Genomic DNA, 27,858 nt, shown 5'->3' with positions numbered 1-27,858 from the left:
CTTCTGGTGACATGCCCTCCTCCGACAGTCTGAATTACAGCCTGTCGTGGTTTGTAAAGAGATACGCTCGTGCTTGGGAGGCAGCAGGACTCACAAAACCCGCAAATGCACGTGTGCTATTAACATGAGATTTGGTAAAGGAACGTATTTGGGATTTGTTTCCATATTTGAAAATGGCAAAATGCACTGAAAGAAGAGAGCAGTGATCCGGGCATGCTGGAGGACTCGCAGAGGCCTTGCTCACCAAGGGGCAGGGGGGTTCAAGGCTCAGCCGCAGGCACTGTGGGTGCTTACGCACTGGTTTGGGCTCACTGAAGGTCCCATGGCCTCCTGTCTCTGAATTACCATTCTGACCTAATTTTGGTGACATTTTCATGTTATCATGCAAGCCTGTAGAAATCGTGACACCACTGGCAAAACTGTTGAATAAATTTGGTTATAATGTTAGTATTGTGAAATTTGGCCATGATGGATATGCTTAGGTCTTTGAAGAGTTTAGCTGCTTCTGGCAATTTTGTCTTCCTTTGGAATGACAGAGAGGTGTTTGCCTTAACTTAGGGATTTAAGAAATGTCGTGCCTAGGTAGCATTTTTAAAGTGCATTTCCAGAACAGATTCTGTGTCATCTTTAACCCAAGGATACAATTTTGGAATAATGAATCACTGCTTGTAAGTACTATGGTATGTTCTAGCTGTCCCACTGTGGGAAACTGGTGGTTTTTTCCTCTTTTTGTTTTATATTTGTTTATGTTAAGATCACTTGTCACTGACGTTAGAGAACTATCAGGTCACATTTAATCCTCTTTATATCTCTTCCGCGCCACTGAGTCCATTGTTTTGACTTAATACAATGTTGACATTTGCAAGGAGTCTACCAAATCCCAAAGTTTAAATTTGTTGTTGTTGTTGTTAGGACATCATATTATTAATTAAAAAAGGCAAAGCCCCAAACAGAACCTCATATATTGAGGCTGCTTTGTGACCTCTATGCTATCGGTGACAAATTGTGAGATGCTTTCAAGTATCCTTGGAAAGAATGGGGAACGTCAGCTGACCCCCTGTCTCCTTTGAGGAAGTTCTGATCTTCCGTGGGCTGCTTCATGGAGGAGTTGTCAGCACTCAGAGAAGGTAACTGGTCGTGAATTAGAAGGTGCTGGAGCACCTTGAGTTTTATCAGGTTGGAAATTTAGGTTTGGAAATTGCATCGTGATGCTGTAGTGGCCTTGTACTTTTGACTACTTGTAATTAGCAGAAGGTGACCTTACAGCTTCGCCGTGGTGCTGCAGTGCTGTGAGGGAGCAGCACACAGGGAGGGAAACACATGTTGAGCATCGTGTTGTAAAGCTGCCCGTTTGGCACAGTGCTACCTTGCCAGCCTTTTGTCCACCCTTTTCAAAAAAAAACACTAAATGAAGACTTCTAAACTTCAGGGTCTTTTGGCCAGCCACCCAGTGAATATCTCTGTAGGTGTTGTGTCATACTGATCAGAAAAAAGTCCTTCCTTCCTGGCGTTGCCCACAGGAGTACAGCCTGCCCAGAGGAGTGCAGGCTGCTACAGGTTTGATACGGGGAGTCCTGCTGCGGCTCAGTAGCTGGTTTCCATAAGCTTCGTTAACATCCGTGCACGTTGGCTTTGTTCGTGTTTCCCCGCCTTGCAAAGTGGGGGCAGAGCAGAGACAGAAGCGGGCAGGCAGCTGCCTTTGGGCCAAACCCTTCAAGCATTGCCCATAGCTCAGATCGCGCCATGAGCCTGGCCCGGTCCCTGACAAAGAGATTTCCTTTTTTTGCTCCCGTTCCTGCTGCATTTGGCGAGAGGTTCAAGGGACAGCTACAGAGAGCAATATGGTTCATTCTGGGAATAGACTTCCTCTGTCAAGGGTACTGCAAGGGTACTCCAATGTACTATTTACGATTTTTGGTGCTGCTTGAATCGCGAAAGCCCTAGACGGTGCCGGAGGGCAGGGCGTCACGCTGACTAGGCCCCGAGTCGTGGGCTTCCTGGTCTGTGGGGAGGCAGCTCCCTGCCGTGCTGGTGTCCTCCCCGAAGCTGTTCTGGGTGACAGCTGAGCCTGTGGGTCCTCATCCCCTGCCTTCACGGAGCCAGGGACTTCCTCAGCATCATTCCTTCGCGGAGGAATGCGGAGCAACTGGCCATCTTTGTAACCGCTGCCAAGAGGTGGTTAGCGTGCGCCGCCACAGCCGAAGGGTTTGAATTCCAGAGCTACACAGATTGCCTGAAAGGCTCGCTCCCCACAGGCTGCTACCGAGCTGGTGCGTTGCGCTGCTCTTCCTTTCGTGAGCTGGAAATATTTCCGTCGGTGCGGAGAAATGCCCTGTGGTTCCTGCGGAGAAGCGTGGTGTTGGGAGCAGCGAGAAGACCGTGTCCCTGTGTGTGCTCCAGTGGGAGGGAGCACTGGGTCAGAAGAAAGGCCAAAGGAAAGAACAGCTGGAGACATCTGATCTGTGTTAACAGGGAAGATGCTGAGCCCTGGCACTGGAGAGCTGAGGTGATGAGAATAGCTCATGAGTAGCCCATGCAGCAGGCGTGGGCAGAGAGCACTGATTCTGGGCTATTCACAACAAAATCCTTGGTCAGTGAATATTCTCCTTCACCAAGTACGTCCAGAGGGGAGAACGAAGCAAGAAGTGATGTTCCTTTTTATCCTCAGTGCTAGTCTGCAGGAATAATTAATGTTTGAGAGCAAACTGAACTTGGTGCATCTCAGAGCCAAGTCCCCGTGATGGCTCGGGGTGGCTCGGGGCTGCCCAGAAGCGTCGGGCAGAGGGGAGCAGAGAGCTGGAGCTCATCAGCGACGTGTCCAACGGAGCTGCCGTGTCTGATTCCACCACGGGAAGGGGTCACAGCTCCAGCCTGCGCAGGACTGAAGCACCTCTCATCCTGATCTTGGATTTTCTTCCTTTTCTATTAACATTCAGCCAAAGTTGGTTTCAGGAAAGTTGTCTCCCAGTCTGCTGAGCTGCCAGCCTGGGCTGGTACGGAATAAAAGCCCTGCCCAAACCGGCAACACAGATCGGGCTCTTTTCTTTGGGCTTTAGGGAATTTAGAAAGGCATTCTGTGACTCTGCAGCTGAGTCAGCACTGGTTGGATATGAATGTGATTTCTGTGGTCAAACTTGGCAAAAAGCTCTAATGTTTAATGTGCCAGTCAGCTAAAAACATGCTGCTGTGTAAGAGATGATGCAGTGGCATTGTGTGGCTTGGTTGGGATTGCCAGAATGGATACTCCAAAAGTATCAGAAGAAGCTTTAATATCCCTGTTTACATAACATCATGTTGCTTGTTTCATGCTTCATTAATTTCTGCAGCAAGCAGGCTACATCCTAAGAGCAGGAAACCTCCAGTCCACCCTGAATTATAAAAATAGCCGGTGATCTCTCTTGCTAATTTGATTAAAGTGGCTACGGCAAATGAGCTGTGTTGTATGCAGTACTGCCCACTCCACTAAACAGAGCCTCCTTCAGGTGGGCATCATTTGTTTTAATCCCACTCAGCCAGGTTTGGATGTCGTCTGCTAAATAGCCTTACTGGGTGAATCAGGTTGGTGAAGTTGTCTCCAGGTGAGCCCAGCACACAGCTGCGTTGGCACAACTACCAGCTGTGTTGAACTTTGGGGCCAGAGGAATGACAAGTGTCTCGGGGCAGGACCTTTTAAATACGGTCCTATTGCCAAATCTCTTTTCCTGCAGAGTGAAACCCTCCTGGGCTTGCTGCAGGTAGGAGCCCCAGGAGTGGCTTCAGGAAGATATAACCGTAGAGTCAGGTTTGCTGCCTTAGTTATGGGAAGACTTTTTCAGAGAAGCTATGCTTACATTTAGATTCGTTTTGACACTTTAATCAGACTGGGGAAAAAAGGCCTGTCGAGCTGTTTTTATGAGTTGTTCAATAATGAAATTTTCTTTGAAGCAAGTAAAAACCCTCGGAAGGAAGGTTTTAGGGTTGTACTTTAAAGTGTAAGCTCAGTGTATCTACGCTTTTTCTTAAGGGTGTTTTATTTGCTTCTGGTACTAATTCAGGAATTAGTACAAAGGCCATTTACATAAATGAAAACAGTTTTATTGACTTTGATGGGATTTGGATCATGCTGCACTAATTAAACAGTAAAATATCCATTAGCAGTGAAGAGAACAGAAGAGAGAAGAGCCAAATACTGTTGTGATGAACCCCGTGTAGCTGAATGAACTGCAGCCAAAGTCTCCATAACTTTACAGATGAGCTTTTCCATATTTCCCTGCCTCAGTCTTTTTGGAACAGGTACAATTGTGGATTTTTAAGGGAACTAAATGTATGAAGATCCTTATATTTGTCCTGCGTATTAGAGTTTCAGTAGACACACTTATTCAACAAAGGTAACAGTAAGAAAAAAATGGGAAGTGAGGTTTGACAAAAGGAAAAGGTATGCTTTAAACAATATTGAAGACATACTAGTGATGCATGCTTACTTAGCTTCAATGTTTTTGTCAGGTTTTTACGGAATGCCCAGGGTTCCTAGATTCCAAAGAAAAGCAAAAGGTTTTTTTCAGAACCAATGCTGAAAGTAGAAGGTAAGGGGAAAAGTTCTTATACTGCATACCTGGAAGGTCTGTGCAAAAAGTGGTCTAGATTAAAAAGAGAAAAAAGGCTGTATTGGAACTAGCCACAGAATCAATCTTGTACAGACAGATTGAAAATACAGTAATAAACACTGAATTTATGTGTGCTGCTGGATGGGTGCAAACATGATCTGGCATTAAAAAATAGTGGTTTTTGGTCCTTTTGCTGTGATCCATTTTGCTTGGGTGGCAGCAGTAGCTCTTGGATTCTGTAGCATACAGCACTACCGAGATGCTGGGGTCACCCCTTGAGCAAAAAGCATGTACAGGGTGGTGTTATGACAGTAGGATGGTCAGGAAAAAAAAATTAAGCCAGTTGGATGTGGTGTAATGCAATTGTAAGCACATAAGCTGAAGTTTGGAGGAGACTGGGAGCCCATCGGTGTTTTAATGTCAGTTAGCTACACCTGACTCCATAGGCATCTGTAAAAATACAGCCCTAAATTAGGATTTATCTAAAACCATTGTGCTGGCATTGCTGGCCTGCTGGGGTGTTTACAGTGAGCAGCAGTGAGCTCGTGCTGCTTCACAAGGTTGTTTGCTTGTCTTCAGGCTCGCTAGTGTGACCTGAACATCCTTAGCCCTCTCGTAGTCAGCAAAAAAGAGATCTCCCCTTGTGCTTCTCGGTGGTAGTTACGATAGGTATTGATGAAGAAATATGGTCTGCAATTTGGTGTAGATTTTATTAAAGTTATCAAGCAAAAACATTGATCGCGACACCATGATACAGAGCACAGCTCTCTGTGTTTGGAAGTGCAACTTGGCCTTGTTTGCAAAAATCAGGAAGGTCTCTTCACAGCTGCGGACTGGAAATATTTCAGTTGAATTGAAGGTTTGTAGATCTATCACTCCTGTGATAGCCAAAAATCCCAAACAAGTAAATGCCCTAGTAATGTAAAGCTTCCTAGAACACTCAAAATAGAAAAGAATTGGGCTCAGGCTGAACAATTCAAACTGTCTTCTGTGCTTCCAAAAATAAAGTGCTTGAAGTTGAGCCCCACCTCCCTCTCTTTAAAAAAAATCTTGTCTTTCAAATCCAGCGGTTACTTAATAGAAAGTTTCCAGAAAAATCATTCCAGCTATACATTTTATGGGAGAAAGATTAATTGGAAGGAATTCTTTTCTTTTGAGGAAATGCGGGTGTGTGGGAATTGGGTCTTAAAATCAGGCCAGCGGTGAGTTAGAGAAGGGGCTGGGCAGTGAATGTAACAGCGAAGACCTTCTTGACTCTGTACAGATACAAATTTGCACGTTTCTGGCCAATTTTATTCCTGTATTAGTTCTGTTGGCCAGTGTAGGTACCTGGATAAGTAAGGTTACAGGAGAGTTGCAGGAGTAACTTTTCAAAGAACACAACTGTCCATTAAAGTAATTTTTTTAATTATAGAAGGACAATCATATGGAGACGCTGGCATATGGTAATACAGAGGTGGATTTGCTGCTGATGGACTGCAAAATAAAGCCTTTCCTCAGAGCAAAAAGCCATTTTCTATGGAGAGGGAAGCCATCTGAAATAAAACGCAAATGCTTTCATTACTTTTGGCTTCATTGTTTCTAAATTAAAGTGTTTGTCTGAGAACAAATGACAAACTAATTTTTTCCCCACCCAAAACCTAATTTGGCAACTGTTGGTCCAAGTTTTTCTCTTCCCTGTTTAATGTAAAACGTTGCCTTATGTTCCAGGCAATACAGCGTGTGTTTCCATGGCAACCTCTTCTTGTGTCTTGAACTTGTCAGCATCAAAATATGACATTTTAAACTCTGAAGCGTCTACACGTATCGCTCCTTCTTTTGCCACGAGCGAGACTTGCCAAAAGCTGGGCTCTTGCAGCCAGCTGGAGCTAGGGCGAGGTGATGGAGTCAGCTATCCTTCATACAGCCTGCTTGCTTACAAAGGAGGTAGGAAGTCCTCTTTCCCTCAACTCAAAATAAATCAAGCAACAGGACACAGGTCCCTGCTCCCAGCTCAAAGGCTGGTTCACCCAATGCACAACTCAGTCTGTTTTTTTCTTAGGGCTGTATTTCTGTGGATTCTCTGTCTGATTTTCTGCACTGTGTCTTTTTGGGTTGTCTCCTTGACTTTTCTCATGTGCACCTGCTTCTCAAGCTGTACCACTGTCAGCAGTCTTGTTGTTGGCCGGGGATGCTCAGAGTCCTGTTCAGGACCAGGTTGGATATCAGATCTCCCTGCGCTGCTGCCTTCCTTCTTACCCTAAAACCCGTGACTGGTGAACCCCTTTCAGGTTAAGTACGATCTAATCCAACAGACAATGCTTTTGCCAAGCATTTATGAAATAAAAGAATGAGGAAGGGGAATGGAAAAGACCTAGTCAGCGAGGAGGGAATTCAAGGGACGGTATTACAGTAAAGTGGAATTAATTTGCTCGGCCAGAATTAATTGTAGAACTTTCTCTTGTAGGTAGGAGGAAGCACTAATATAATTCCATGAGATGTGCTTTTACTGTCTTTCTTTTTCTGTAACGTGGTTTGGCTGCTGAATTGAACTTCTAAAATATATATTTGCAGTTATAGGCAAGCTGCCAAAAATGTGACTAATAAAAAAATGCCTATTGATCTCTTTTATAAATCCATCTTAACATTGTTCTTTGGAAGATACTAATCAATTCTCACTTATTGTAGCATTTATACAGACACCTTCTTGAAGGATAGCTCTATTTGTTCCAAACAGAAGAGGCATTAATTCTGCTCTCTGATTTTGGCTCTCAGTGTGTATTTGGATTTACCTTTTATGAGATAGGAGGTACCTGACTTACCCAGCAGTAGTTGTCATGGCCTTAAACCCTTACTCTAATGGTGTAACTCCACGTTAACATAAAACCAGGTTAACTGCTAATTTTGTCTTGCTTCATGACTTTATGGCTTGGAGCAGGAAAGCCTTACAGGATTGACCCTGTGCACTGTGAACGTGTGGGTATGGATTCTTTTCTCTGTATTTATTGAAAACAGATATTGCAGTAACATTTAGCTGCTAGGAATCGCACTCAAGCACCCAACCCACATATTGTTCCTTGCTGGCCTGCTGACCCATGTGCATGCACAACTCCAGTAGTGTTTGGTGAACTCTTGTGTCGGCTGTAGCCCTCCGGCCCTCATTAGGGGTGAGAGCATTTCTGGAATGGAACAAACCCTTCTGCATAAGACCTGGGAAGAGAAACAACAGAGTTGTAAACCTTAGTGATTTGTCATCTAGGGCTGGACTTGGACTCTCTTCCAAAAGCAGAACAGGTGCTGTTTGTGCTGTGGGAGTAACAATGCAACAAAAACCAGGTATAAAACTCTCCAGGCAAGTATCTGGCCATATATTACGTGCCCAGCCCTATGTTTGCATTCCTGGGCTAATATCTTTATCAGGAGAGATGAGAAGTGGATGCTTGAATTTCTCCTGGACTTTCTCAACAGCTAAACGGGTACAGTATGTTCTTGGGCCAGTGCTGGGATCCAGCTGGGATGTAGCCAGGGTGAAAATAATTTCATAGTTTTATTTTGCTAATCAGGAAATGAGATAGTTCATATAAAAAGCCTCCTTTAGGAAAAATAAAAGCCTTCTAGTCACTTTGCAGACATTAATTTTCAGATAATTAATTTGTGTTCTGCTTCTGAACCAGCCAAACATTTAATACAAGTAATGCAAAGCTTTGTGCTTCCTGTGTTCCTTAAGTCCAGTTTCAGACAAGAGAACGGGCTTTTCTTCCTTTCAAAATACAGTTGTTTCTCTTGAAATTCTAGGTGCGTGAATATGCACATTGCTCTGTTTTGTTAGGTTTCTGCATCTTTTGCTCACTGTGGTATAATCCAATAACACCACCTCCAAATCCCCTTTGCAGGACTGGGGAAGTTCTGTTCTGTTGCCGCTGGGGGAATTACAGCGATTCAGTATTCCCCTTTCTTTGCCCCGATTTGTAGCAAAAGTTGCCTGGGCTATGGAGTTGTCCTTACATGAACTCTTTTAAAGCGCCTTCTTTGATCCATCTCAGTTCGTTTCTGCCTCTTCTGTATATTGAGTCTCAAGCTAAATACAGCATTACCCTCTACGTTCACTGCTTGGGAGTACAGGCGATCAGACTGCTTCCTCCGAAGAGCTTGCGTGTCCCGTTGGTCTGCTCTCCGACCATGGGAATCAGCTGGTTGGGGAAGAGGGGGATGAAACCCGTCTCTGTTTCCTATTTGTAGAAGCTCAGTTAACGTGGCGATGCAGTGCTGTCTCAGGAGAGGTTTGCCGAGCGGAGTTCAACGATAAGTTGCAGTAGCGTTATTTTACTTGCATAGAATGGCATTTCCATCACTTTTAAAATTGCTCAGTTGGGCTGGTACAATTGCAAAATAACAGATGAAAGTAAATCTAACAGTAATTGTCTTTTTATCAAGTATCAGGTTCATGTTTTTCTTTTTGTATTTGGGGTTTCCTTGGCTCAACTACTTGTTTCTTTTTTTTTTTTTTGGAGCATGCTATTAGAATAATTGCGCGTTAAGAGAGACCGAGAAGGTCTTAAGAGAGCATAAAAGCTACAATTCAGCAATGTTGGGTATTCCCAAATTGCTCTATTTCCTACTTTTAATCCTCTGCATAGTTACCTTACCCAGTGTGCATTGCTTTTTTCTTTGGAAAAGAAGTCAAAGATTAAAAAAAATCTTCTTAGTTTTTGGATTAAGATTTATGGAAACTACTGGAAGAGAGGTTTCCTGGAGTAGTCTGTGTATATGATTGTTTCCCTATACGTGTAACATTATATTGTATATTCAAGCTATTCCAAGTACCACCTTTTGCAAGACAGTTGATCCTTTTTATGGAACTCACAGAAACTGAAGATAAGTATTGATTAAATGAAATTTGGACTGAATCGTTTAAATTATTGTACATTTAAAATCCCTCAACTACTTTAAAAATGGAATAAGTTGGCAAACGGTGCTAATGCATCTCTAGAGCATATGGGAGAAATGGGTAAAAAAAAAAAAGTAAACCTTACTTTCAGTACTTACAGGGAGCTTAATATCATTAGGAAAGGAAAATGTAAAACATGTGATAGCAGATGCCAGACTAACCACAATACTCGAGCTCTCACGAGAAGCCCCCTTTTCAAGCTCTACGTAGCCTTGGCCAAGACATTCTTTTTGGACTGTCAGTTCCTCATTCCTGGTCTTAAGCCAGAGGTAAATTCTCATGGATGTGGAAACTTTCAGCAAAGCCCATTCAATCATTTCTTGAATTCTCTCTCTCATCGGTGCTCCTGCCACTCCACCAGAGCTGTGTGCGCGATACAACAGCTGGCAGAGGCCTGCAGGTTGTTAGCTTGTTCTCTAGCAGTCACGGTGATCGGCTGAAGTTAGTTTAGTTTAAACTGTGAGCAACGAATATTTTTGCACATGTTCACAAAAACATTGCTGTGGTCCTTTGCCCTTTATTTTTAATATCACCAAGAGCGTTTATGGCCCTGACGTTTGATCTCTTGTACGACACAAACCACAAAATCTTCCGTAGTCATGCCTGTATCCAGCCTAATAAAGTCCCTGAGACTCAAAACAACCTTGTCAGAAAAACAAGGTTCTGAAACTTCCAGTGATGCTAAAGGCTGCAGTGGATTTTCTGAACTACCCCGTGTATGTTTGCCCTCTCTGCAATCCAGCCCAAAGTACAAATTTTAATAGAGTTATGTGGGGAACTAAAAAAGGTACGCGGCACCTGGTGGAAAGTAGAACTTCCCCATGCGTAACCTGCCTGAGCTGCGGCGAGTTTAAAGCATTCAGCTCTCTGGAGGGGCGCTTTGCACATCCTACTGGCTGCCTCTTTTGATGTGTAAATACTTTGACTAGGTACCACTGGACAGCTGGCCTGCGTTTCTGCACTGCGAGCTGCTGGCTCTCGGCGGGCCCACCTTGGAGCCTCGGGGACGTGGAGGTGTGCTGCATGGCGCTGGCCTTTCCTGAATAGTCTTCCAACCCTTTTCAGAAGGCTTTGGAGTTGTTTTAATGCTAGTCTGTTTATTTATTTATATCTCTCCTGTGCAATAGCAGTGATGAGCATCAATATTCTAGCAAACAAGGAGATGTGGAGCAAGAACTTTGAAGTGGCCGGAACTCTAGCATCAGGCAATGCGAACTGATCAGGCAACTGAAGAGCAGCTAAATTACATTTCTAGTGCTGTTTAAAGGTAATTTTCAGTTTCATTAAGACTGACTGGTTTGAAACACATTCACTTACGTTAGTCTTCCTTGAGGTTAGACAGGCTGGAGATTTCAGAGCCGTCTTCAGTTGCCTTTTGGGGAGGGGGGGGGAACCTTGCTGTTGTTTTTCAATTATATGGGTGTTTCCTTGCTTCTGTGAGATCTTCCGTAGAGGTTCAAAATGATCCTGTATTAGCAAAAGAAATTGCTCCTGCTATTGTGCCTTTTGGTCTTTTCCTTCCTTTGGCCTTTTCTTGGCCAGCTGCTGGCTTTGTGTACCTGGGCAAGGTAACAAGGCAAGAATGGTGGGTGCAGAATGGATCAGTTTGGGATCCCTAATAGACTTAATTGTGCGTGAAGCTGAATGTAATCGGCCAATTACTTGCTGTGGCTTATTTAATTTAACTCACTTTCCCTGCTCTTAATGTTTTATATGGTATTCACACACCGTGTTTTGCCTAATTGACTTAAGTAATCACTTCCTATTTCCAAAAGGAAAAAATGTCAAACTATGGGATTTCAAATTAGGACTATAATCACATTGACATTTTTGCCTCATATTGATTACAACATGTGGTAGTGGAAAAACTGATGATAAAACTACATGATAAAATGCTATCGGTATTTTAAGGAAGATCAAAAGCTAAATGGAGTTGGCGGGAGACAAATCTGGCCCCTAAAGCAGTTCTGTGTCATGGCAAGTCTCTGCTGTAATCTAGGTTTCCATTCAATGAATTGAGAATTGCAGATGGAGAATGATCTCTTCCTTAATGTAATAATTTGGGCATTCACGTTTTAGAGTCACAGAGCCAGACTTCTCAAGTTCTGAAGAAACAAAGGCTTTATTTCGGTTTGGTTGGGTATTTTAGAGGTTTTCATTTAAAAAAGGGGGAAAAAAAAAAGGAGAGCCTTTTAATCTAAAGAAATAACTGCTGTGTTTCTGCTTGTTGAATGCAGAGAGACAAATTTACTGTTACTTTTTCTTTGTTTGTTTAGTTTGGGGGATTTTTTTTTCCTTTGAAGCGCTTGTCTGCTAAAGGCTGTAATTGGCTCTGGAGAAGGCCTTTTACTTGTGTTTCCCAGTCATGGATGTCTGCACTTATCTCATTCTTGGCATCCTCCCATTTCAAAGTAAGACGTGGCAGTAAAGTATTCTGAGGCTGTGCCAAAGAGCAGATTGTTGCAGGAAAAAAAAGTGTTTCTTATATGTTATGCTGAACTCATAAGCTTCTCAGGAATTGGACTAACTCGTTTTCCCTGTACCATTGCAGGAGAAGGTTGCTACCACCCAAATAACAAGTTGCTTAGCAGTACCTCCGAGTGCAGCAGATACATTTGGGTGAAGAATAACTCAGGTCTGAGCCTCTTTACCTGTCCCATTTCCACAATGGAGCTCTCCCAGCACAGCCAAGCCAGCCACGAGTCTGACATCCCTCGGATGTGGCCTGCTGCTGAGACTCAGAGACAGCTGCTGGCATGAGAAAGGCAGTCACCCTGCAAGGAGCCCTGGGCCAGCGAGGTGGCTTCTATTGTTCCTTGATTTTCTTTTAGTGAAGGTACATTTACGAGGTGGAAGTGAAAACGAATGAGGGTAAAAGAGGTGGAAAAGCTGCCGATTTTAAACGTGTGGTAAGTGTAGGTCGGTCGTCCTTAGCAGCAGGATTTTGCAGGAAAAGAATCCTCTGCTAGTGTCCTGTGGGATGGATTAGGGTGTTGATTAATGAAGTTAGGAGCAACTATTCTACTAATGCGCCTGGAGTTGAGAATATGGAGTACAGTCACAAGGAGAGGGCAGAGGGAGGAACTTCTCAAGTTAAACGTCCTGTGTGTTGATTCATAAACCCACACGCATTAATCTGTGGGAATTGACTTTGGAAATAGAAAGGACTGAAGCATATTTTGTTAAAGTGTTAAAGCTGGGTTGGAACAGGAGAAAGTGGTGGAAAGTCTGTAGCTGGCAAAGGGAGATTGCTTTTGTTCGGTGTCACGTGGACTGACAGCAGAGCTGGGTGTAATGTTGCAAGAGGGAAAAGTGGGACCATCTCCTCAGAATTAAACCGAGAGATGAAGGAAGAACAGTATTTTTAATCGTATTTCATCTGAGGCGTATGTTCATTGTCTCAAGAGAGATTTTGAGATTTTGTCCATATTTGAACTGGAACAAGAAAACAGTTTTTCTGAAGCTTTGGATCTGACTTGCATCCAGAGCAGATTTGGATGGGCGCCCCACCTGAATTGTTAAGGACTTGGAAGCAGTGTTCTAGTCTTGGCCTCTTTCTGGTTAAAATACATTCTTCTGCAGTGGAGCAAAAGTGTTTTTAAAAAACTCCTGGAACAGATAGGAGGAGGTTATAATCTCCAGAGATGAGATTAAGAGATGACTTTGAACGTCCTTTAAGCTGATCTACCTCGGTAGGCAGATTAGTAAGGCTTGATTGTGGGGCAGGTTTATTTAAGCTCACGGTAGTGTGGGGTAGCGAGGAAACCCAACAGCAGTGCAGGGACACATCTGAGGATGAAGACAGTCTTTGAACACAGCCTGGTTGATGTGACAAATCCAACAGTGCGCCCACTAGACAAAATGGTTCTGCTTCTGATTATGTGCTTCCTGTTCTGTTAATTAGGATGTTGCTGCTCTTCCATATTTCATTTCTAGAAGTAATTTCTTAATGAATCAGCTGAAGTTTTTGCAGACATGGAAAGAAATTTGGTGAACTGGCTAACGCTTTCCTCTGATATCTGTTTTGATATCAGTTATGATTCAGCTTCCGATTAAGTGGGTCAGGGTGTGCTAGCGAGTCTGCAGTTCATGGCTAAATACTACATAGAGAGATGGCATAAGGCTAAATTCAAGTTTACCCAAAGTAATTAGGATATAAAATTATTTAGTTTGCCTTTCAGGAAGTAGACTGACTTGTTGCTGAAATGTTGCCAGCCGTAGTTTGGTTCTCTCTGTAGTTCCAGGCAGAAGAAAGCCTTCTACAGCAGATTGTACTCTTTAATAAGGTTGCATTATGCAACAGTGTGTAAACCATGATGAGGAAAGACTGGAGCAGAACTCCTTGAAATAATATAGACTTAAAATGCAAAAGAGAGATAAGCCTGCAATTAAATGCCCAAGTTACAAATACCTCTTTGGACAACAGGCTCTGACGTTAAAGAACAGTGTCTAAGAAGTTGCTTTCATGGAAGAAAAGCAGACATCCTTTACTATTGAGTTTACTTACACTGAGTTATTCATGTCCGTGTTTTGTAGCATAATTTGTAAGTATTTTGTATTTCTGATGGCATCACAGGTAACATCCATTCTTGACATATTGACTTTCCTGGACAAATGGAAATAGTCTCTTTTAAGCTTTATGAGACGCTGTTAGTTTGACCAGGCTGTGTAGGATGTGCTTGGAATGTAGCAATTTGTAGACTAAGGAAAGATCATTTTTTCAAATTAAGTTATGAAAATTGGCAGCATTTCTTAATGCAAAATGTATGCTGAGTTGGATCTAGAACAAAAACTTTACTTTTAATTTGAAAAAAACAACACTTTGCATTCGTCAGAGGGGCTTCATACATCTGGTCATCATCAGAAGTGATCGGAAAATTGTATCTAAAAAGCAAAAGTTATGTTAAGTTCAGAGACTTCATTGTCATGTTCCTTTTTGGTTTTTGTGCTGACTGGAATTTTGCAGGATCAACTGTATGCATTATTATTGCTCTTAATAATAGTATTTATCTTTGGCTCTAGTTCTTCCAGAGTGATAGAGCTCTTCCCTCCCTCATCCAGGATGAAAAACGGAATTTAAATCTATGTATCTGAAAGATTGCTCAGCGCCGAGTTCCTGTTTTTCTCTCTAATGTTACTGTGGCTCTTCAGGCCTTGCTCACTGATGTCAAGCGAGAATGCTCACTGATGTCAAGCGAGGATGCCCACTGCTGCCTCCAGGCTCTGGACCAGGTCCAAAACCAAGACAGTGAATGACTTAGGTTCCGAGGTAGACGTTCCTTGTATATGAAGAGGTTTCATCTGTATGATACCTCTATTTTGTACATCTTGGAAGCTGCCTTTCAAAACCATGGCCATTCATGCCCAATTATATTTTGCCTTAAAAGCTAAGGAGCCGTTTTGCCTGTAGTAAATTACTGGATGCTGTTGTACCAGATGTGCATACACCAATTTCTCCTCTTTTGGAGTCTGTCTTTCTGCACATCTGACGAAAAGCTCTGGACCACAGCTGTCACTTGGCACTCTGAAATACAACCATCTTTCATTACAGATGGTATTTCTGACCTCAGGACCCAAATTCTGAGTGCACCCTTGTCAGCGTTGGGTTTTATGCTGTGCTCTAGGTAGTGATTTGCTAAACCGCTGCTGTGCCTTCTAAAAGCCATTTTCCTTTTGTAATTAAAAACAAAAAAAAAAACGAGCCTTCAAAAGAATTAGCTGCAAGGAAAGTATAGGATACCACAGACTCCTAAGGCTTTTGTTTTTTTTTTTTCTTCTGAAAAACTTTGATTTCTCAGGCTTAAGTGACAACAATTAAAAGTAAGATGGGTTTTACGAAAAAAATTACATAACTCATGAGAACCATGTGTTTAAACTAGACTTTATCCTTAGTAAGAGAAACAGTTCCTATAGATAATGCAACTTGCTGCTCTGTGTCCGTGTTACATACATGTCACTGCAGTGTTTAATTTTCTTGTTTTTAAATGATGGTGGGGTGGACTTTCTGAGATGTTCTGGAGGTCCTCCTTAGATATACTTAAGCACAGCATGCAGATAACTCTTGCTTGCTGTATGCTTTGCTAAGTGAGATAGGATGGCATTACTTTACTCAAGGATGAAGTATGGAATGTATTATTAATCTCTTCTTTAATTGTCTTTTAATTCAAAGTGCTTCTTCAAACGTGACATCAGATCTGTAGTACTCTTGGGCTGATCACGGTAGTTGCATTAAATCTAATGGCTAATCCTGCACCACGATTTCAATGAAATGAAAGCAAGTTGTGTATTCAAACAGCACTTAAAAATGACCTGATTTTAAAAGCTTAAATAGGGATTTGAAGAGCCTACTTACACAATTGAGTGTTTCAGGTTTATTTTAATTAGGGTTGGACAGTGCTTGCTCTGTTTTCCCCACAAGATGTGAGAGGATTTTGTACCATTGCTGCTTTCACGGAGAGGGGAAGTTCGGGAGCGCTCAGGACCCCGGCACAGGGGCAGAACCGAGGTGAGCAGAGATGTGGGCAGGGGAATCCAGTGTGCAGGGTATGGGGCCGTGCTTTTCTCTGAGGATGAGCCCTTCTGGACTTAAAAGGCTCCTGTTTCTTTATTACCACAAAGCTTTGCTCAGATAGAAAGTTGTATTTTTTGTGTTAATCTAAATCTTCTAAGTCTTCCCCTGAGCAGTGTCTTTGCCATTGAATTTTTATGGCTCCCTAAGTAAAAGGGGAAATTAAAAAGCATCTATTTGTTTACTCTAGTCTTGTCATCTGGAATAAATGTCCCAATTTATCCCAAGCCCTGCTTACACTAAGAAAGTTCACTTAGCTGACGGTAAACCAACCTGTGCCATCGTTCATTAATCCCTGTAGCCGGACAAAGCTTTCTGCTCTACCTTTTTTTCCCCTCTTACTTTGATATTTAAATGCTCTTTACTTTGGTCATGATGGGTGTTTTTACTCTGTCCCCTGAGGCCCCTCATGAAAATGAGATGTTGCATCTCAGAATATCCTGTTAAGCAAAACTGCCTGAAGAAAATCCAGATCCGTGTTTTATGACAATAGCTGACTGTGCAGTGGGGAACATGGGTCCCTAAGGACTCGCACGCTCCTTTACCTTCTCCTTTGATCGTGCTGAAACAGACGAAAACTTCCTTTTATTTTTAATTACCCTTCTCCTGCTCTGCTGTAGTTTGAAAGAAGATTTCAGAAAGGCTTTAAATAAACGATATTAAAAAGACCACAACGAGGCGCTGCCAAATCCACGTCCCTCCCGTTGCCTGGGGCCTCCCGGAGCATCTGTGCTATTAGCGTGAGGAGCGGAGAAGTCCCGGCTCGGCGACTCGCACGGGAGGCACCAGCAGCACAGCATCGCTGCAGGTCACTGCTGGAATTTTTTCTCCTCTCTCCTCTTGGTGGATTTTGCCTTCTGGCTTTGGGAAGTAAGATTTACCTCTTTTGTGGCGGGGGTGGTGCCTCCCACTGCCAAAGCCATGAGAAGATGAGAGCGCGAACATTTTGCCCCTTACATGTATCTGCATACCCTGCAGATGTGTTTGGAAAAAAAGAGAGGCCCAGGAGCATCGGAGGAGCCTGGGAACTGAAAAACCATTTTGTTAAGAGGCTGATTTATGGCTTGGGCAGACAGTTGTGGTTGTAGGCTTAGGCAATGGGCTCGCTGTCCCAGCCAGTGCATTTGTGCCTACAGCTGTTTTGATATATCCTGATGCTTCCATCATGACTACAAATGCACCATCTCTTTCTTCGCTGCTCTGCCAGCTTACAACTGGAGAGAAAGTCTGCCTGAAACTTAGAAGAGACTGATGAAAGAGGGAGGGATTCTTCTCTCTCCAGTTATCCATTTGTTTCTTGGCTTTGTGTGTGGTTTCTCCCCCCACACTGCACTGAGATTTGCAGGCAGTTTCTCCTTCTTGTTCTTCCTCCTTTGATCCTTCTCCAAAATCAAAAAAAGGGGGGTGGGTGGAGGGGAAGCCACGCTTTTTCTTTCTAATCCAGTTGTAATAATAACTTCATCTGTCCGTAAGAATCACAAACTGAGACATCACCACCTCCAGCGTTACCTGCTAAGGCTTTCTTCTCAAGACATTTTTCCTGGCTGTTAGGGCCAAACGCTGCATCCCAGCAGGCTGACATCCCGTCCGTGCAGATGACTTGCACTGCACAGAATGTACTCTCATCTGGTGACATCCTCCGGCGTGACGCAGGGAGCTCGGCTTCGCTGTGCACAAAGGAAGTTCGCTTGTAAACTGCACGAACTTCTCAAACTGGATTAGCCAAAACTGAACTTGGCCCTGGATCATATAGGAAAGCCACTAAAGGACAGTGTTTACCACTATTTCTAGATTTAAATTCTCTGCATAGCTCAGCTTACCGAGGTGGAGCTTAACAGAAAACTACTGATGCTAGGAGAGGCTCGTGAATGGCTTGGAAGTGGTGCCTGTAGTAATGATAGGCTGCAGATGTATCTCTGCTGTTTTTTTTTTTTAAACCAAACCAAACCTTAGATGAAGTTACAGTTTTTGTACACCTACCCGTTTCCACTGCAGTAAAATACATATTTTATTGGTCTGCTTTGAAGAAGGTGAATCTATATAAAGTTAAAATAACAAGACCATTAGTCAGATCAGTATATTCTTATTAAAGTTTCCAGAAATTATTTCCTTCCCCTTTGTGCCCCATAGTGAACCGATGCAAAATGCTCTATAAAAAGAGCCTCGGTTAAATAATGTTTTTCATTTAAGATCCTCAAAGAACATTACGTGGATTCATTACTCTTAAAAACAAGGAATGGAAGGAGGCTCCCGGGCTGCTGCGTGCCTTCTGCTGCCAGTGGAAGTGGTTATGTTCCATCACCCCTTTCCTTGCAGTACCCAGGCGAGGCTGCCCCTTTTTCCATATCCATTTTAAAAACGAGCAGGCTGTGGTACTTGCGTAGCTGTGTCAATGGCAGGGCTAGCACAAAGCCAGAGTTCTGTGTTGCAGTTGCACTGCTTGGACAGAAGCTTCGTTTATTCACCGAGCGTAGAAATCTCTGTAGTAGTTCTCAAGCAATTTTAATCTGGAAACGTTCTTCAGGATTTTAGGGCAAAGACATTAGAAAGTACATCTTGCTGCCATGCACTGACAAAAGTAGGCAGTAACTGCTGTGGTCAGTGAAATTGTAACAAGAACGTAAAGAGCCTAAGGGCCCACTTTATGATCTCGTGTCTGTTTAGAAAGGCTGGCGTATTGGAGGATTGGGTTCTGTCTCATAGACACGAAGCCACAAGTCATTATGAGCTTCCTGCTCGTTCAGTAACTGCAGTAACTGAAACCTGCTACTTCCAGCACTGTGTTGATTTCGCAGACGTTTTGCATTGCAAGAGTCTAAAAGAAAGAAGATTAAATAAAAGGGGCTTCCATTCTCCTTGCAGGTAAATCAGCATCAAGAAAACAGGAAAGAATAAATATCCAAAGGCAAAGGAGGTGTTGACAAACATCATGGAAAGCTGCAGAGAATGGAAATGAACATGCAGTAGTAATTACTGGCTGGTGTCCTTTCAAGCCAAGAGATTTATTTCCTAATTAGGAGGCTGATTCTTGGGCTGGGGATAATTAGCAAATTTTAGTGCAAAAGAAGGGGGAGATGAGAGTAATCTTTTGTAGCTGATTTGTTCATTTACTAGAGGTTTTTTTGGAAAACAGCTGTAAGTTTTGCAGAGCATATAGTAAGTCATTTCTCTGATCAACTTTCTTTTTGCAGATAGTTTACCAGTATGCATGTGCTCTTTTAACAGCAAGCTGTCAAAACTGTTTGTAGTTCTTCTGAAGGGTTGTCGCCCCAATTTGTGACTTTAAGTGTGTTGCTAACCTCTTAGCACAACACTTGAGTAGCATGGAACAGGCCAGAGGAATTTCCTCAGTCTCCAAATGTATGAATGTTGATATTGGACCTGATTTTAGGAAGCGTGAAGCACTCTGAAATCCCATGGATGTTAATGGAAAAAATATGGAACAAGATTTCTTCTCTCCCTGAAGATGGTCCTGGGTTTTGTGGAGCTGATGGGAAAGGGGGCTGGGAGGCAGTATGTTAGCTCACCAATATTCTCGTATTAGCAGTAAGATGCCCTTTCAGGCGGCACTGAGACATGGTCCTCTGGTTCTCCTAGGATCAAAGGTAAAGATGTGATGAAAACCATTGATCTTGAAATCCACTTGAATATGTTGGAACTGGTACTGAGGAATGAGAGCATTTGGTGTGGTCAACAGATGGAAGGTATAACAAGAATTAAAGTCTCTGAAAGGTGTTTGCCCTTCTCTTTGTGGAAGGCTGCGCAGCTAAGTTCACAGAGCGGTTTGAAACCATTTTGGTTGCATTCATCAGTGCTAGAGATGACGGGAGAAAGACAAGTTTACTGGCTTTTAAAAGAGGAAAAGGTGTCTTCTCTAAGGCCGATTTAACCCTGATCAGAGCAGTGGGGATGTCACTAGTGTAACTGATAGCATTTGGCTTTAGTCAGCAGGTTAATGGCAGGCTGTGGCTTTGACTCAAGCCTGCAGTTTTGAGAAGTGCAGCAGGGCCCATGGTCAGTGCTCTTGGCTTATGTAGCCAGCACAGCTTTAAAGACAGCTCTTAGATAGGTTTGCAATGTGCTTGTTTGGTTTGAGTAGCGAGGATGATACTGTTGGCTGTGCCACCACGGAGAGATGGCTCCTTGGGGATACGGAACTGCAGAGCCGGTCCGCGCGTATCCTGCTTGGAGTGTGCCTCCACGCTTCGTCTGCTGCAAGAAAGAGTGCAGTGTGCCACGGAAACTTCTTTTGAACTCTTTTCCATGATCTGATTTCACTTGCCAGTTTTTTTTATATGTCCCTTTGGGACAGTAAGTCCTTTGAAAATCTTTGTTCTACGTTGCGAATTTGGGAGTTTGAATGGTTTACTGGTGTTTTAGTCTTACAACGCTACAAAGAACTGTCTGATAGGTTTCAGAAGCGTGTTGAGATCTGCTCAGGGCTTGGCCCACTGTCTATCTTAATCAGGCATTGCCAGTATTTTGTGTGCCCCAGTTTTAAAAAACAACGTGTTCTTAAAATGAAAAGTGCGACATCGTCATGTGGTTTTCTCACTGCTGTCTTAACAGTGGCCCAGGCTTGTGTTTCTCAGTGTATCTGAATGGTTTATAAAATAGTATATAGGCTTTCCATTTTCTTTCAAATCCTCTTGAGAAACTCTGAAGGGCTAACAAAACAGCATAAAAAATTGTCAGAGGCTGGCTATATAACACACGCAACTGTTCCAGCATAAGGCAGTTCAGTAAAAGCAATACATAAAATGAAGGCTGTTATAATTTATTTCAGATATAAAGAGGGAATTAAGGGCAGCCTTCCTGAGAAGCATTCACATTGAGAGGCTAAAAAGAAAATGTGGTTGTATCAGTATAAAGGTGTTTAAATACAAAAGTGTCCATGAAGTACATGTATCAGAATTATGATGTAATGTTAAAATATATATGTTATTGTTTATGTGTAATATAGTGAGTAGCATTGTAAATACTAGGCCATATACAATGAGTTATCCCAATGACCCAAATCATTTTTTGTTATAATGCTTTTTCTTATTTATTCAGATAGTTTGTCATAAATCTTCCACGTGTTTCACTGAGATTTATTCTTAAATCCTCACGCTGACTACTTACCCCTTAAGATTGAAAGCTTGAATTTAAGGTAAGCTGCCATAACAAAATGTGTGCTCCACTTCTAGACAAATGTGCTGCTCGTAACACTTACCTAGCTTTATAGGGAAGGAAGTGAGAGAAATGATACTTTGCCGTTTGGGTTCCATAAAACTTATATACTTCGTGCTATAAACAGGATGTTCGATATTGTTCTCTTCTTACTGCTTGCAGTTTGCTGTGCTTTTGCAGGTATATCTGATAGTTCTTTGTCATAACATTGTCAAAAGTGGATGTTGTGAAAGAAACTCATTGTGGTGTGCTGGTATTATTTCACCTCTAATTAAATATTTTAAAGTATGTGATTTGCATAGGGTAGCAGGGATCATAGGCAGGAGCTAATTTCAAGTGCATTAAGATATTCCAGTACTTTAAGCAATGCATAAAGGAAAAACATACTCCTAAACAGTCATTATTGGGTTGCAAAACAAATGGAAAGATTAAGATTTCTTTGCTTTTCTGGCACAGTGTGAAAGTCACTAATCTCTTTGAAGAACTGGAAAAATCTGCCATATCATTGCATTAAGAACACAATTTATCATTGTGTTCTTATTATCATTTATATCACTGCTGTTACGATATTTTGCGGTGAATTTGGACGGAACCTGGTGTAGGAGAGTTTCTGCATGTCAAAGTAGAAATAGTCATGTGGCCTCGTGATATCTTCTGCAACCTTTGATCCAGACAGCTCTTGAGCTGAACGCCAAGGCTTTCTGCTCGGTTTGGCTTTGTTTAAATCCTTCTGGAAGATATGTTGCAGTAAAGCCAATTTAAAGCGTTCTGACTCAGTAACACCCCCCCAACTAAAGGATCATGTGAAAAAAATAATCATTTTGATATTCACATTGACTTCTTGTTTCTTGACTCTGAATATACTTTTTTTTTCCTATTTTCAAGCTTCTGTTTACTTACTGTGAGGGCTAAAAGTTGGCTTTTTATCTATTTTTTTAAAAAGCCCACTATTTGAAGATGATCATATATGTTTAATGACGGGAACTGAAACTTAATCTTGTGAGACTTCGATAAAACCAGGAGAATTAAAAAGACAATAGGTTTCAAATACTTCAATAAAGAATTAGAGATCGATTTCAGGTCTGTTAGGTTCCTTCGGTATCATACCCTGGGAGCAGGAGAAGCAAGCACTCTGGTACTCGGTTCCTCAAAGTACTGCTGCAATCTGAATAATCCATAACGGTTATAGAAGAGGTCCTTCCATGTGAGCTATGGGGTATGTTCCTGCCACAGTCTGCCAGCCATGTCTTGGGCTTGCTGCTGGACCTTGTGGGCACAGCTCCTGCAGCAGGAGTTCCTCCCTGGCATAGGCATCCGCCAGCAGTCCCGTAGTGCTTGGTTCTATCACAGAAATGAGACCTAGAAAGCCTTTTTTTTCATACTAGTAAGTGTTGCCATTATAAAAAAAACCTGTAGAGTAGATAGAAGGGAGCTGCAGCGTAACTAAGAGTTAGGTTTTGTGTCTAGAAGAATTGTGTGGCTTTGTGAATGTATCGGACAAGGCTTTTTCTCTGTGCAGTCCGTCATCCGTTGTGATTTTGAACTGTTCTGAAGAGGTTCGTAATGGTACTACAACCAGTAAACCTACGAGCAGGAAGCTTATTTCCGTGTCATCTGACCACCTGTCCTGGAAATTTTAGATGCATACATCAGAAAGGTACTGACAATAAGAGGAAAACAAAAATGAATAACCAGCTCAGCCTTCACCAAACACTTCAATAAGCATTCTGTGCTTTCCACAGTCCTTTGCTCACTGGAATTGATTTTCTGCTGGTGCGTGCTTGCTGTGTAGCGTTGGACTGAATTCCTGTAGTTTTACAAATTGGCTGGATTAGAAGGTCCAGCTTTATGTGTCAGGAGTTGTTGTCAGCATCTCCAGATAAATGGGGTTCTGCCTGTCTTGTTTTTTTGGCTGGTTCACAAGGCATATGTGTGTGTTGTTGGTGGTGTTTTTTTCTTTAAACTCTTCATGTAAATGAAGAAACTGTTGGGGATCACAAGTCATATCTGCCTACTCTGGACAGATGTCCGGGCGGCTTAGGCTGCAGCTCATGCAACTAGGAGCGTTTAGGTGATGTGCTGACATTTAAACCAAAGCACTGATAGGAGTGTCAGAGCTTACATGTGGGGAAGGTGGATGAGAGAACCCCTCTTCCTCCTGGTAGGTTCAGCAAGTTACACCAGGTCTTCAGAAAAACATAAGGAGTATTTGCTCATCCTCTCCTGTCCAGCAACTGTATAAACATGACATTCCCCTTCAGAAGGGCTGAGCAGACTTTTAAACAGCAGAACTGGAGACAAGACTTCCCTTTCCAAACACTGTTTTCCCCTTTTTTTTGTGGCTTTTCCTGCTGGCCTGGCCTGCAGGCCGGATGCCATTTTTCTGCACGTTGTGAGGAGCTGGCTGGGTGTAGCCCCACTGTATTTCCACCATCGTCGTCTTGAGTCTAGGCTGTCTGGTCGGTGAGGGGCACTGACGTGCGTTCACACACACAGGAATTAAAATGAGGAAAAAAGATATGTTTGGTTTTAGTGGCACGTGTGGAAGGTAAAGGCCTAGAGTGAGAACAGGAGCTGGACAGTCGTCTTCTGCCAAGCCGCAGTGTATCTTAGAGAAGGGAGGCAAATAAAATAAACAACGTGGGAGTGATGTAATGTGATCTAAAAAGCCATCTCATGGCTGGAGTATTTCCTCAGGCAGCTACCTTGAAACATCTGAGGGAATTTCAGAGTGGTGTTTGTTAATGTGTTCAGATGTGGCTGCAAACTGCTGAGGCCTGAACGCGGTGCTGAGGGAAGCATGTCGGTGTTTGTGGAAGTAAGCAACAGGCTAAGAGTTTGCCAAGTCGCAAGCCAAAAACAAACGAAGAGAGATGGGGAAGGTCAGCTCCCAGAGTTGGGTGCAAAACGGGGCTGGTAAATGTGTGGCTGGTTCTGCCTAGAATAATTGTAGAATGGTTTTAGAGCAATGAATGTTTGAACCTTTTGTGTTTAAGCTTGTGTAGACTCCACGAGCTAGCTTTAGGCTGAGTTTCATACTGGTAACAGTCTTGCAAAAGCTTGATGGAGAGGCTGCAACCCGCCAAAACACAGAGCAAATGTTCTGAGCTTCATGGCGAAATGCATATCCAAGGAACCTCTTTTAAACTTACTCTTATCCTGCATCAGCTGTAGGCGCAACTTTGGGAAGCAGAGGGAGGTTCATGCACTAAATCCAATTGCTCAGAAAATGAGGTTTGGTTAAAAGTCCTCAGATTTGTTGTTTAATTTCTCATCATGTTTGGGTTTATATCTGCCGCCTTCTCTGAGCTTCTAAGATTGCACTGAAGTTCAAACATTTCTTTGCAACCACAACAGCTAGAGCTGCTTCGTTTTAAATGCAGGGGGAGAATCCTAGGGAGTCATGCTCTTGCCAGAGTAGGCTTTGAAAGAAACCCCTGCTGGTATCATAACAACAGTGATAAAGTCGTGAAATGAGTTCTTTCCTCTCAGTATGAATTGCTCGAACTTCATAGTGCTGGAAAAAAGGCTTTGCTGGGATAGAAGAGGCTGTGGTTGTGTAGGATAAACCACTAATTTTGCAGTCTGTCACTTTTCATCAACTGTAGTGTTATGTCACCTTGAATTGTAACTTGCAAATCTTGTATTCAAATCTGAGCTTAACCTTGAATTGAGACTAAATGAGTAGAGGGAATCTTTGCAGTCAGTTTGGAGGAGGTGTGACTGATGATTCCAAATAATAGAAAGCAAGGCAACAAAATGCAGCCCTGTTACAGAAATTAGCATTTGGAGAGGAACAGCTAGTGAGTCGTAGTGATGTGTAGCATTTCCCCAAAACTTTTTCTCATCTGAGCTCCTGGAAGATAGGACCATTGATAGAGCAGTACGGGAACTACATGGAATTGTGGTCTTGGACTGCCTGAGTGGGATGGGGACTGCCACGAGCCTGTCTCCTTTTAGGACAGTTCATGGAAGAACCGTTGATTGAGGACTGGTAAGTTCCCAGTCATCACCCCTGCTTTGGGAAATCCCTGACTCAGGCTTTGCTAGAAGTAGGAGTTACATTCTGGAAAACACCGCTACTTGTTTGCTTTACTCTTACACAGTTTCTCAAGCAGCAGCTACAGGACATCTTTCAACAGATGTTGAGTGGTTTTTTTCCCCCGAGTCTCACTTTACTGAAAGTATTTGTTATGTTACTGCTTGTGAAGCTCCAAGGGTGCTCAGTTGCACTCAGCAGGCTAACGTACACTGCTGTTCTGTCTCTCTAGCATCCTTCCTGAGGAACATCCCTGCAAGCTCTGCATCTGTCTGACCCAGTGAGCACAGATTTCATTTTACTCATCACGTAGTGTGGAAAACAGAGTGTATTTCTCCACAGTCCCATCAACACCCGCCATTATTGCTGTTAAGACTGGATCAGATCTTTACTATTAATGCAGTTCTCAGTAGCTTTCCTCTATTATATTGTCCAAATATCCTGTCTCCCTCTGTGTATTAGCCTTACTTAGTTTCTTATTATACTGCTTCTCCCATCTTCTGTTAGTTGGCACCAAAACTTTTCAGACACTGGAGAAAATGCTTTATTTTTCTAACTCACCATTTGCTTTAGCAGAATTGGTTTTGTGTTCGTTGTGATATTTTAAAGATATTTTCTTGGCATATTGACTGATTTGCAAGAAGTGGAGAAGACACAAAAAAGCCCAAGATGGGAAATTAAATTTGGTTTAATTTCTTGGCAATATGCAGAATCATTTCCCAGGTCCCTCTAGTTAACAGTGCAAAATTTGAGCTTATTCCCAAGCTATCAACATTCTTGGGTCTTTCTGTGGCTGAAAATCTGGTTCTCACGATCCGTGTCATTGGGACAGGGCAAGAGTGACCATGTGGGCTGCTCCATTCCACGCTTTTACTGCTGCTCTGGGTAATGGATGTTCAGAGACCCCTTGCTAATGGGATGTTTTGCTTACTCATAAAATTTCATCAATGCCAATTTCTGGAGAAATTTCTTGGTCTACGTGCAGTGTTGTACCCAGAGACTTGAATTTGGCAGGCCTGATAATAAGTCTGAGTATTGAGGATTGTTATGTCTTCCTCACCAATATGTCTAAATAATGGTTCATAATTAACTCTGGCAATCTCTCTTGTCCAAGCAAAATTCATCATTTTGTAATTCTCTGGGGCTTTTGCCAGCTTTCCTGCAAGGAGTGTTTGGACTGTGTGCGAAGAGGTTGCAAGGCCAGCGAAAGCAGCCAGCAGAGGATTCCTCCAATTAGTGTTTAGCGAGTGTGATGCCCGTCCTTGCTGGGAGCATGCCTTTTCCACTCTGGTAGCGGGGCAATCATCAAAGAGTTCCTGTTTATAGTAAACAGTGCTTGGCCTCAGTGGCAGATGAAGCTATGAGGCTTTTCTAATCTTTTTTTTTTTTGGTGGCATGCATGAGGCTTAAAATTTCAGTGGAGGTAGATACGAACATTTTCCTTGAGTACAGACCCTAGACGCAATTCCCAAGGTGGTAAGAGTTTGCTTCCCATCTTTTTTATCTCGCAGTTGGAACAAGCATGGACTATTTGCTGTTGGTAGAGGAATCCTCCTGCTTTTATTCAGCCCCTACACTGGGAATGGAGCAGATAAGACCATTCACAATTCTGCAGGAGAAATAAGTGCTCTATGGCAGGGACATTGCCCGGGGATTGATAAGATACCGCATGTGTCTTAGGATGCTCCGTAAGAACTGTGTGTTTCCATCTGGTCTGCATTTTCCCAGGCTTGCTCCTGCAAAATGGAGTTGCCAAGGCAGACCAGCCTCACATGACTTTGGAAGGGTGTATTGGAGAAAAGACTGCAATGTCTAAGAGTTTCTATCCCCCTTCCCAGAAATCACCATTACACAAAAATGCTGGACCCAAGTTCTGATCTGGGATGGAAAATCCTGTGTTCTTTGGTCATTTGCAATGGATTTGTGAGTCACATGGAATTTACACGTCACTTACTGAACCCAAACCTTGGAAAAGACCAATCTATTAATTTCTGTAAACAGGAAACCGTGTTCAGCCATTCAGATGTTCTCAAGCCACATGCTCTACCCTCTGATAATGTTAGTTTTCCCTAGAGAAAAGTCCTGTCAGCATCTCGTTCCTGCTTTATATTTCATACCTGTACACAGACTTTGCCTGTGTGCCTAATTCTCCTGCCTAGGTTTGCATTGTTTTATCTTTGAATCTGAAAACTATGCACATCTGTAAAAACAGAGGGTAATATATGGTAGTGGTATGCTACTGTATTCATTTGAATTAATGTCCCTTAAAGTGCAGAGGCTGCAGATTCCATGTACTGCAAGATGGTAGAGCTATGTGCATTTAAAGAAAACAGATCCTGCTTTTAGAAAGGCCACTTTATAACTGTGTTCAGGTTCATTTAATTTTGGTGGTGCAAAGGAAGGAAAAACGGTTGTGAAAACCTTAAGTTATCAGTCTGAATTCACAGGCTGCAATCTTGTTTTTGTTGCCTCTCTACCAACAGGAATTCTGCATACTCACATTCTTGAGCCTTCTCCTCTTCCTTGAAGAAACACAGCTGTGGAGCTCGAGCCATCATTGCGCCGTGTT

General features: G+C 42.7%; 1 protein-coding gene across 6 annotated transcripts in view; it reads left to right on the top strand.

Moving 5' to 3' along the window:
• ADAMTS2 (ADAM metallopeptidase with thrombospondin type 1 motif 2) overlaps positions 1-27,858 on the top strand; it is a 179,939-nt gene that overhangs the window by 12,304 nt on the left and 139,777 nt on the right. The window contains exons 1-3 of one of the 6 annotated variants that reach the window (XM_080555686.1): positions 3,796-4,272; positions 4,483-4,562; positions 6,294-6,509. The exons of 1 other annotated variant lie outside the window; for it this stretch is intronic. In XM_080555686.1, coding sequence (XP_080411812.1) covers positions 6,465-6,509 — 45 coding nt within the window. In that variant the 5' untranslated portion in view covers positions 3,796-4,272; positions 4,483-4,562; positions 6,294-6,464. Of the gene's footprint in view, positions 1-3,648; positions 3,735-3,795; positions 4,273-4,300; positions 4,563-5,334; positions 5,443-6,293; positions 6,510-27,858 lie in introns of those variants that run through there. 4 more of the 6 variants (XM_080555687.1, XM_080555688.1, XM_080555690.1 and 1 more) reach the window with 4 other exon arrangements.

The sequence above is a fragment of the Anser brachyrhynchus genome, assembly GCF_964034855.1.
Source record: "Anser brachyrhynchus genome assembly, chromosome: 14".
Taxonomy (NCBI): domain Eukaryota; kingdom Metazoa; phylum Chordata; class Aves; order Anseriformes; family Anatidae; genus Anser; species Anser brachyrhynchus.
This window is presented reverse-complemented; position numbering and strand designations above follow the sequence as displayed.